The sequence below is a fragment of the Salmo salar genome, chromosome ssa07, assembly GCF_905237065.1.
Source record: "Salmo salar chromosome ssa07, Ssal_v3.1, whole genome shotgun sequence".
In the NCBI taxonomy this organism is placed as follows: Eukaryota; Metazoa; Chordata; class Actinopteri; order Salmoniformes; family Salmonidae; genus Salmo; species Salmo salar.
In genome coordinates this window covers 20,764,838-20,776,402 of record NC_059448.1, presented here as the reverse complement: position 1 = coordinate 20,776,402, position 11,565 = coordinate 20,764,838, and the positions used below count along the sequence as shown (strand labels likewise).

General features: G+C 42.3%; 1 protein-coding gene across 2 annotated transcripts; it reads right to left on the bottom strand.

Annotated features, from left to right (window-relative positions):
* Window positions 1-1,019: 1,019 nt before the first annotated feature.
* Window positions 1,020-10,976, bottom strand: LOC106608774 (cytokine receptor common subunit gamma). Of its 2 annotated transcripts, XM_014206901.2 has the most exons (8): window positions 10,708-10,976; window positions 10,172-10,302; window positions 9,649-9,802; window positions 9,090-9,189; window positions 8,611-8,786; window positions 8,209-8,342; window positions 3,633-3,771; window positions 1,020-2,490 (listed from the first exon to the last, which is right to left on the bottom strand). In XM_014206901.2, the coding sequence occupies exons 1-8, from the start codon at window positions 10,787-10,789 to the stop codon at window positions 2,435-2,437; spliced, it is 972 nt and encodes a 323-aa protein (XP_014062376.2). In that variant the 5' UTR covers window positions 10,790-10,976; the 3' UTR covers window positions 1,020-2,434. The 2 variants fall into 2 exon arrangements, with proteins under 2 accessions (XP_014062376.2, XP_014062377.2); XM_014206902.2 differs by lacking the exon at window positions 3,633-3,771.
* Window positions 10,977-11,565: the final 589 nt, after the last annotated feature.

Genomic DNA, 11,565 nt, shown 5'->3' with positions numbered 1-11,565 from the left:
GTGATAAAGAGATGCTCTGCTTTTTTAACATCACATGCAACCAAACAAGTCCTGCATGTCACAGGATCCAACGAAAGTGGCGCCCCTCCTCGGTCGAGCGGCGCTCGGCGGTCGTCGTTGCCGGCCTATTAGCTGCCACCGATCGTTGTTTCTGTGTCTTTTGGTTTTGTCTGTCTGTTCCGCACCTGTTTTGTGTCTGTCATTAGTGGGGCCTTATTTAGTGTGTGTTTTCAGTTGGGGTTTTGTGCGGGATTGTTTATTGTCCACTCAGGACGGTGGGCCGTGATTTATACATTTTTACTGACAGTTTTCGTCAGAAGATTTACCGGGCTGCGCCCCTTGCTTTTGTGCCGTGTAAATATATTTTTTTCGTGTTTATGGGAATGTGTTTTTCCCAGGCAGACTGTATGTAGCGCCCTGTGCCTCGCGGCTTTTTGTGTGTGTCAATTTATTAAAAGACACTCACCTCCAGCACCTGTCTCCTGCATCTGATTCCGCCTCTACACCAGTCCAAGTCAACTGTGACACTGCAAGCTCTGGTTTTGTCGTATCTTGACCATTGCCCAGTTGTATGGTTAGGTGCGACAAAAAAGGACCTAGAAAAGCTGCAGCTGGCCCACAACAGAGCAGCACGTCTGGCCCTCAAATGTCAATAACGTGCAAGTCAGTCTCTCCTGGTTCAGAATGAAGAATGAGATTGACTGCATCCCTGATGGTCTTTGTAAGATGTATTGATGTGCTGAAAGTACCAAATTGTCTGTTCGGCCAGTTAACACATAGCTAAAAACCTATACATACCCCACAATACATGTAACTAGGGGGGTCTCGTCACTGTCCCCACGTCCAGAACAGAGGCTGGGAGACGCACAGCACTGTATAGAGCAATGACTACATGGAATTATCTTCCACCTCAGGTAACTTAGGCAATCAAAAACAGCTTTAAAAACAGATGAAACAACCCCTCAAGGAACAATGCGGACTGAGACACACACCCATAAACCCAGACATTCTTATAATTATTAATTTCTTTATTTTCTCCTTTTCACAAGATGAATACAAACACCATGCCAGCTGTATGCCTCAACACCAACAGGAAAATATCAACACCATATAATTTCCAGATCTTATTTGGTGCTTATCTTTTTCATTCATTTTGGGGGTTTTGCATATATATGTATCTACACAATGAATGGCCTGGGATGTGGTTTTAAATGGATAGTTAAATAAACCAATATGTAATTTGTGTTAGTTTAATTTAACCCTTATTTTACCAGTTAAATTGACTGAGAAGTCATTCTCATTTATATCAATGACCTGGGGAATAATTACAGGGGAGAGGAGGGGGGATGAATGAGCCAATTGGAAGCTGGGGATGATTAGGTGGCCAGATTGGGATTTTAGTCAGAACACCAGGGTTAACACCCTTACTCTTACGATAAGTGCCATGGGATCTTTAGTGATCACAGAGAGTCAGGACACCCGTTTAACATCCCATCTGAAAGACGGCACCCTACACAAGGCAATGTCCCCAATCACTGCCCCGGGGGATTTGGATATATCTTTTTTTAGACAAGAGGAAAGAGTGCATCCTACTTGCCCTCCCGACACCACTTCCAACAGCATCTGGTCTCCAGAGACCGACCAGGACCAACCCTGCTTAGCTTCAGAGGCAAGCCAGCAGTGGGGTACAGGGTAGTATGCTGCTTGCTTCCTTACCCTGTAAGCAGTCTATGAACAAGAGAAGACAGCAATCCATGCTTGGGTTTTGTTTACCTGGTCACTGTCTCCATCTTTTTAACATTTATAGCACAAAACCAATTTAACTGAATATCTGTGATATTAGCATATTTCACATTTCATGTCCAAATCATCTTAAACTAACTTTATTGAGCTAGACAATCAAATTTTGGCACTGGGATGATTTGGACATGGAATGTGAAAATGCTTATAAATCAGGGATATCAACTGGTTTTGTGCTATAAACCAAAGCATGGATTGCTGTCTTGCCTTGTCCATTGACTGCTTACAGGGTAAGGAATCCAATGTACTTTTGTAATTTGGGTGATCTATCCCTTTAAGTCTACTTTTGAGACATAAGACTACTTTTGAAGTGTGCAAACATGTGCCAAACTTTACATTTTTGAGTGTAATGCCCCGTTAGGGGATGCGCAATAATCTAGAACAATCTAATTAATCTAAACTTCTGTTATCTTGGCAGATAAACGACTTGGCAGATAAGAAAAGAAAGAAGGCTGCATCAAAAGCTAGGGTGGAGAAGCATAGAGAGCAGCTGCACAGAAATCCAGAGCTGCTTGAGCAGTACAGAGGAAAGGAAAGAGAGAGGTATAGAGAGAGGAAAAGTTGCGGTCATGAGTGGTTTCAGAGTTGGAGTGCTGATCTATGATCGATTGCAGAGCTCGCACTCCGGACACTCTTAAGCAGTGCAGTTAAGGTCCTTGGGGGAATCTTGGGGAAAACGTATTTCTGCGCCTGAAAAATAACAAAAAGAATAAGCCCAAAATGCACCACCAAAATGGCAATTACTTGAGTGAAATCACATTTCCTCTTTTTTCTCTTTTCCACTCAACTCAATCTAAACACATTTGCGTTTGAATCATATAGCAGTCACTCCTATCCAGAGTGACTTACAGTTTGTGCATTCATCTTACGATAGCTACAGTAGGTGGGACAACCACATATCTCAGTCATAGTAAGTACATTTTTTCTCAATAAAGTAGCTATCAGCAGTCGGTGCTAGCACAGGAGAAAAAAGTCAAGTGCGAGTTCACAAAAGGCAAGTGTTACGTGAATGAAGTTATCAATGTTCTTAAACCGAACTTCAATTTAACTACTCAGTCTGCCCCCCAGAGGGTGTAAGATTCTGGTTGAATGAAGCAGACGGAGACCCAGCTTACAATGGTCAGAACGTTTATTTACGAGAGCTCTAAAATCCATACAATGCACACAGCCTTGTATATTACACATTTCGCCATATAAATGAACTTACATCAGTAGAGAACTCCACCCCGCTTTAGGCGGCTGTATTTTTCCACAGTACACAGACCACTTGTCTCCTTATCTTTTGCCAGCCTAGCTGTTTTCGGGCAGTTGTTCCCCTCCCTAACTTAGGGAGGCCCATTTTCCTGTTCCTTTCACAAGGTCGTCCTATCAACTATGCCCTGTTCATTTTGAAATGGTAACAGTGTCTTAGTCTTAAACAGTCTACTCACACACATTAGTACATTAACATTATAATCACTCGGTTATACATTTTCAGGGTGAAATCATTTAGTCAAACCTTTAATCATATAATTTCCATTACAGCAAGTGAGTTAGTATTAAAAATATATATTTTTGGGGGGCGCTGTAAGATTATTTAAGATATTCTTTGAAGAGGTAGCGTTCCAGACATTTTTAGAAGATGGGCAGGGACTCTATTAAAACGACATATACTATTATACAGACTATAGACTACTGGTATATTAAATATGTTTTATTCTATTTGTCTTCTATTTTTTTTTATAACGGAAGCATGGTGGTTTGGTAACCCAATTGGTAACACAATTACAGGACATCACTATCTGTGTTCTGAAAGAGGGAGAGAATGTAGAGAAAGAAAGAGGAGAAAGTACCATAGATTTCCTCTTCGCTCCAGTCGCTGCCTCCCTCCCCACACCATTTCGTATAGACTGCTTTAAGCTTGACTCTGTACTGGCATCTCTTGTCATATGAAACCTTCACTGGTACATGTTCCAATTGTATTTCCTTACTCTGGAAGAAACGTACACAGAACCATGAGTGGAACTCAAATAGTGTACTATTTGACTGACAGACCCATGCACGCACACACACAAACACACAGCAGATGTCCAAAGCCCTTTATTCTAACACATTCAGTAGGTCTGTAAATACTGTCCAGTGACTAAAGCTCTATTTTTATTGGTGTAATTCACATACGTGGCCTGTCTCATGTTGACAATAGCAGAACACCCAACCCTTCATCTGACACATATTCTGTCTGCAGCCAGCTAGACTTAAGCCTCTTTATCTGTGTATTTGTTTATGGATCATTAAGTATTTCTACAAAGACAGGTTCTGAAAAGTTCCCTGTTGCAAAATAGGGAAATATTATCTCCGTGAGACTGACCTGTATAACAATGGCGCAACTGAGTGACGTGCAGTGCTTTTGGAAAGTATTCAGACCCCTTGACTTTTTCCACATTTTGTTACGTTATAGCCTTATTCTAAAATTGATTAAATTATTTTTTCCCCCTCATCAATCTACACACAATACCCTATAATGACAGAGAAAAAATAGGTTTTTAGAAATGTTCGCTAATTTATATTTAAAAAAAACGTCAATATTACATTCACATAAGTATTCAGACCCTTTACTCAGTACTTTGTTGAAGGACCTTTGACAGCGATTACAGCATCGAGTCAAATCAAAATCAAATCAAACTTTGTCACATGCGCTGAATACAACCCTGAAATGCTTACTTACAAGCCCTTAACCAACAGTGCAGTTCAAGAAAGAGTTGAGAAAATATTTACCAAATAAACTAAAGTAAAAGATAAAAGAAAGTAATACAATAAAATAACTAGGCTATATTCAGGGGGTACTGGTACCGAGTCAATGTGCGGTGGTACAGGTTAGTCGAGGTAATTTGTACATATAGGTATGGGTGAAGTTTATAGATAATAAACAACGAGTAGCTGCAGTGTAAAAAACAAATGGGGGTGTCAATGTAAATAATCCGGTGGCCATTTGATTAATTGTTCAGCAGTCTTATGGCTTGGGGCTAGAAGCTGTTAAGAAGCCTTTTGGTCCTAGACCTGATGCTCCGGTATCGCTTGCCGTGCAGTAGCAGAGAAAACGGTCTATGACTTTGTTGACTGGATTTGCCATTTTTGGGGGCTTTCCTCTGACACCGCCTAGTATATAGGTCCTGGATGGCAGGAAGCTTGGCCCCAGTGATGTACTGGGCCGCACGCACTACCTTCTTTAGCGCCTTGCGGTCAGATTCCGAGCAGTGAACATACCAGGTGGTGATGCAACCGGTCAGGATGCTCTCGATTGGTGCAGCTGTAGAACTTTTTGAGGATCTGGGGACCCATGCCAAATCTTTTCAGTCTCCTGAGGGGAAAAAGGTGTTGCCGTGCCCTCTTCACTTGGTCTTGGTGTGTTTGGACCATGATAGTTTGTTTGTGATGTGGACACCAAGGAACTTGAAACTCTTGACCCACTCCACTACAGCCCCATCGATGTTAATGGGGCCTGTTCGGTCTGCCTTTTCCTGTAGTCCACGATCAACTCCTTTGTCGAGGTCACAATGAGGGAGAGGTTGTTGTCCCGGCACCACACTACAAGGTCTCTGACCTCCTCCTTATAGACTGTCTCATCGTTGTTGGTGATCAGGCCTACCACTGTTGTGTCATCAGCAAACTTAATGATGGTGTTGGAGTCGTGTTTGGCCACACTGTCGTGGGTGAACAGGAGTACAGGAGGGGACTAAGCACACACCCCTGAGGAGCCCCAGTGTTGAGAATCAGCGTAGCAGACGTGTTGTTGCCTACCCTTACCACCTGGGGCGTCCCGTCAGGAAGTCCAGGATCCAATTGCAGAGGGAGGTGTTTAGTACCAGGGTCCTTAGCTTAGCAATGAGCTTTGTGGGCACTATGGTGTTAAACGCTGAGCTGTAGTCAATGAACAGCACTCACATAGGTGTTCCTTTTGTACAGGTGGGAAAGGGCAGTGTGGAGTACTATTGAGATTGCATCATCTGCGGATCTGTTGGGGTGGTATGCGAATTGGAGTGGGTCTAGGGTATCTGGGAGGATGCTGTTGATGTGAACCATGATCAGCCTTTCAAAGCACTTCATGGCTACCGACGTGAGTGCTACGAGGGGTAATCATTTAGGCAGGTTACCTTCGCTTCCTTGGGCACAGGGACTATGGTGGTCTGCTTGAAACATATAGGTATTACAGACTCGGTCAAGGAGAGGTTGAAAATGTCAGTGAAGACACTTGCCAGTTGGTCCGCACATGCTTTGAGTACATGTCCTGGTAATCCATCTGGCCCCACAGCTTTGTGAATGTTAACCTGTTTAAAGGTCTTGCTCACATCGGTTACCGAGAGAGTTATCTCACAGACGTCCAGAACAGCTGGTGCTCTCCTGCATGCTTCAGTGTTGCTTGCCTCGAAGCAAGCATAAAAGACATTTAGCTCGTCTGGTACGCTCGCTGGGCAGCTCACGGCTGGGTTTCCCTTTGTAGTCCATAATAGTTTTCAAGCCCTGCCATATCCAATGAGCGTCAGAGCCAGTGTAGTAGGATTCAATCTTAATCCTGTATTGATGCTTTGCTTGTTTGATGGTTCGTCTGAAGGAATAGTGGGATTTCTGATAAACGTCCGGAATAGTGTCCTGCTCCTTGAAAGCGTTAGCTCTAGGCTTTAGCTCGATGCGGATGTTGCCTGTAATCCATGGCTTCTGGTTGGGATATGTACGTACGGTCACTGTGGGGACGATGTCGTCAATTCATTTATTGATGAAGCCGATGACTGAGGTGGTATACTCCTCAATGCCATTTGATAAATCTGTAACGTATTCCGGTCTGTGCTAGGAAAACAGTCCTGTAGCGTAACATCAGCCGACCACTGTCAGCCGACCACTTCCGTATTGAGCGAGTCACTGGTACTTCCTGCTTTAGTCTTCTTGGGTATGACGCTAGAAGCTTGGCACACCTGTATTTGGGGAGTTTCTCATTTTCGTCTCTGCAGATCCTCTCAAGCTCTGTCAGGTTGGATGGGGAGCATTGCTGCACAGATATTTTCAGGTCTATACAGAAATGTTAGATCGGGTTCAAGTCCGGGCTCTGGCTGGGCCACTCAAGGACATTCAGAGACTTGTCTCAATTCCACTCCTGCATTGTGTTGGCTGTGTGCTTAGGATTGTTGTCCTGTTGGAAGGTGAAACTTCACCCCAGTCTGAGGTCCAGAGCGCTCTGGAGCAGGTTTTCATCAAGGTTCTCTCAGTATTTTGCTCCGTTCATCTTTGCCTCGATCCTAACTAGTCTCCCAGTCCCTGCCGCAGAAAAACATCCCCACAGCATGATGCTGCCACCACCATGCTTTACCGTAGGGATGGTGCCAGGTTTCCTCCAGATGTGACGCTTGGCATTCAGACCAAAGAGTTCAATCTTGGTTTCATCAGACCAGAGAATCTTGTTTCTCATGGTCTGAGAGTCTTTGGGTGTCTTTTGGTAAACTCCAAGCAGGCTGTCATGTGTCTTTTACTGAGGAGTGGCTTCCGTCTGGCCACTCTACCATAAAGGCCTGATTGGTGGAGTGCTGCAAAGATGGTTGTCCTTCTGGAAGGTTCTCCCATCTCCAGAGAGGAACTCTAGAGTTCTGTCAGTGACCATCAGGTTCTTGATCACCTCCCTGACCAAGGCCCTCCCCCGATTACTCAGTTTGGCTGGGCGGCCAGCTCTAGGAAGAGTCTTGGTGGTTCCAAACATCTTCCATTTAAGAATGAGGGAGGCCACTGTGTTCTTGCGGACCTTCAATGCTGCAGACATGTTTTGGTACTCTTCCCCAGAGCTGTGCCTCGACACAATCCTGTCTCGGAGCTCTACGCACAAATTCCTTCAACCTTATGGCTTAGTTTTTGCTCTTAACTGTGGGACGTTATATAGACAGGTGTGTGCATTTCCAAATCATGTCCAATTAATTGAATTTACAACAGGTGGAGTCCAATCAAGTTGTAGAAACATCTCAAGGATGATCAATGGAAACAGGATGCACCTTATCTCAACTGTGAGTCTCATTGCAAAGGGGCTGAATACTTATGTAAATAAGGTATCTGTTTTTATTTTTTGTAAATTTGCAAAAATGTCTTAACCTTTTTTGTCTTTGTCATTATGGTTATTGTGTGTAGATTTCTGAGGATTTAAAAAAATTCATTTCACAATGAGGCTGTAACGTAACAAAATGTTGAGTAAGTCAACGGGTCTGAATACTTTCCAAAGTATTTATGCAACCCATTAATAACCAAAGTTTAAATGAAACACTTTTCTGGGAAGCATAAAAGATAACTGCACTTGCCAGATTGTCAATGTAAATAAGAATTTGTTATGAACTAGTTTTCATGGATAAATAAAGGGAGACATAAATAAATAAAAATATCCACACATCCAGGGCTTACCAGAGACTCTTGACACTTATTGTAGTTTAAGATGAAATTCCAGCAGTGGACAGCGCCTATGTCCGGAGGGTCCCAGCTCAGGATGAGATTCTGACCTTCCTCTGTGATCTTCACCTTAGGGGCCGGGGGCTTGACTGAAGAGAATCAGACATACAGTATAACATTAGATAAATGAGAGTATTGGTAATAAACAGTACTGCATACTTGAGAGAATAGTCGTATCATATAATTACTCACTGGTTGGTCTATTTTCATAAAGATATAGATTTTTATATTAAAGACATTTTTACTGACTTCACTTCCTGAGGTAAATGTGTTTGAATGTTTTTCAGATTATACCATGAGGATATCGTAAACATTTGTTTTTAACTGTTAAAAAATTTGGTATGGAGTTATTCTTACCATGATATCTAGGAAGCACCAGGAAGTTATTCTGTACAGATAAGCCATCGAGAGTCCCATTGACCTTGAAGTAGACGTCATATTGAAGGAAGGATCCTTTCAGGTGACATCCTGTCCTCTGATCATCTCTGTACTGGTACTCACTGCATGCTGCTATGTGGGAGGGATCAAGGTACCTGAAACATAAGGGATGAGAGGGATGACAATCTGTCACTGCTCAGCTAAACCGACACAGCTAAACTGGCACAGCTCAACCGACACAGCTCAACAGAAACAGCTCAACAGACACAGCTCAACAGACACAGCTAAACTGGCACAGCTCAACCGACACAGCTAAACTGGCACAGCTCAACTGACAAGGCTCAATTGACACAAATATTCACTGTGTTCCAGGAGTTATTTTACCAGTTCAGTTGTTATCTGTTGAATTGGGTAGGGATGGATTAGGGGATTTTGACAGGAGGTAGACTAGTTCTCACCCATAGTAGAGCTGGAGGTCTGAGGCCTGATTGGCTGGGAGCCAGCTGCAGTTCATTGCCTTAGAGGAGTAGAGGGAACACTGGAAATTCTTCACCAACTCTGTTATGAGAGAGAGAGAGAGAGAGAGCGAGAGAGAGAGAACACAGACTCATGGCAGACTACACAAATAGGATCAGACAAAGAGAGAGATGGAGATTTAAATGTTGACCTATTAAGGTTTTCCATCCTCTCTGGTAACACTTTACTAGGAGCATAGCCTTAAGCTGTGTGGCTGTTTGCTCAACCCTTTGTTCAATATTTTATTGGATGAACAGTACCTACTGTAAACTATAATTAAATGCAAGGGAATTTCAAACATGTAAAACAATATTAATCGCAGCACATTGTTCATATTATAGTAGACACATTGGATATAGTTCAGAGGGGTTCACCTGTCCCAATTCATATAGGGAAAAATCCTTCCACTTAAGTCAACTTTTCACTTAGTCATGCAATGATTTCAGTGGGAGGCTAAGTGAATATTCAAAGTTAGGATTTGCCCCAGTGATTGTTACCTACCTGTGGGTTTAGTGATGGATTTGCTGACAGGTTTGCTTATGGTTCTGCCTGTACAGTGTTTGGGGTTTGTTTGCACTGTGTAATTCACCGCATCTTCCATAGAGAGTCTATACTCTTTATACAACTTGAAAGTTGTCTCTACTTTGGGTCTCCTCTGCAAAGAAAAATGTTATCTGTAATTTCGAATTCAATGTTATATCGTAAATTATTATGGTGTATATTAAAATGGCCAACAGGTTAACATCACTTCATATCAGATGTTTCTCATACTTTAAGATGTTATAATTTATAAAGTAGCTATAAGAAAAGTTTTGAAATTGGTGAATAAATATTTTACTTGGCTTTTGATATAAATTGAATTGTGATTCATATTTTGCATGAATTGTTTTCTATTATATGCATGAATATGTGTTCCCATTCAGTCTATGCGTACAAACCAGTCTGTATTTAAATAAATTCCAAATTAATATTTGTATTAAAATAAATGTCCCTTTCATGGGCCCGAGTGAAACAGTCGACTCACCTCTCCGATCCTTGTAATGATCATGTAGTTCACCTTGCATGATGCATCTAAATCCTCTGGTGCGTTCCACGACAGCTTTATACGGAATTCAGACTCCCACGTCAATAACAGGTTGAGCGGCTCAGGGAGAGCTGAAGAGGTGACAAAAGACGAGCAGTGTAAACTACTCTGTATGGCAATGTGATGACCAACTGCTATATATGCTATAACTATATACATCATCCTTGGTATGCCTGATCCACAAATCTGTTTGGTGTAGACCCTAGTTACAATTTCTGAACAATATGACTCACGGGGGCAAAGTAACAAGGCCACACAACAAGAATAACCCATATGCTTTATAGTTAGGCTACATCAAAAAGAATAGGCTAATAATCGTAGTCCTTGTCAAAATAACATGTTACAATGGATGCGGATTTGGCTCAGGAATCCAACATGTACTTTCATAAAAGGCTTTCCTACTGAAAATGATTAAACAACTTGTGCCACATACAGTATGACTTAAAGGTAATGTAAAGTCCACACAATTGCATTACCTTTCTCAGCTGCAATCTCTGTTGCGACCAAATGAATAAAGTATTGTAGAACCAAGATACATTTCAAATGTTTCAAAATCATGTTGTCTTGTACGGAATTCCAAAGGTAAGGTTCTCAGAATTGTCAAGCAGTGGCCTCCATAACTGCGAGAACAATGCAACTGCCTCTGATCTGATTGGTCACAGGATAGTGATTGATGTCTCGATCACAGGGGTTATAAAAAGATCCGGAGTACCGCTGGTAATCTGTTCTTCCTGAAAAGTGATGAATACACATACTGCTGATGGAAATAGGGCAGGGCAGTGTGTGTGTGTGTGTGTGTGTGTGTGTGTGTGTGTGTGTGTGTGTGTGTGTGTGTGTGTGTGTGTGTGTGTGTGTGTGTGTGTGTGTGTGTGTGTGTGTGTGTGTGGGTGGGTGGGTGGGTATGCATGCAACCAGGCGTGTTGATTCTTGCCATAGCAGGATTCAGGAAGATTAATCTCAAATCATTAGCTTGTTTTCAGAAAACCAGCTGGTTACCACACCGACACTAGCTAACCCTTCCAGCAACCCCTTCACAGCGAGGTGGCTTCTTACAGGCAGAAGGCAAGTTCTTAACTGGCTTTTAAAGATGGAATCCTTAATGCCCTTACAAAAAAAGATTGCAGTTTTGAAACTGCCATAAAAGTGCAGTAACTGCAGTCGACTATTGTATTTTGGACACCAAGGTAAACACAGTTTCAAGTTGGATATTCAACAGATATTCGCGCATTCAATTAACTTCAATAGCTTTCAAACCACTTGAGCCACAGACTCCAAATAAGTTTAATTATGTTGGAAAGATTGCGCACAACATTGCACAGGTCTATTTTCACGAT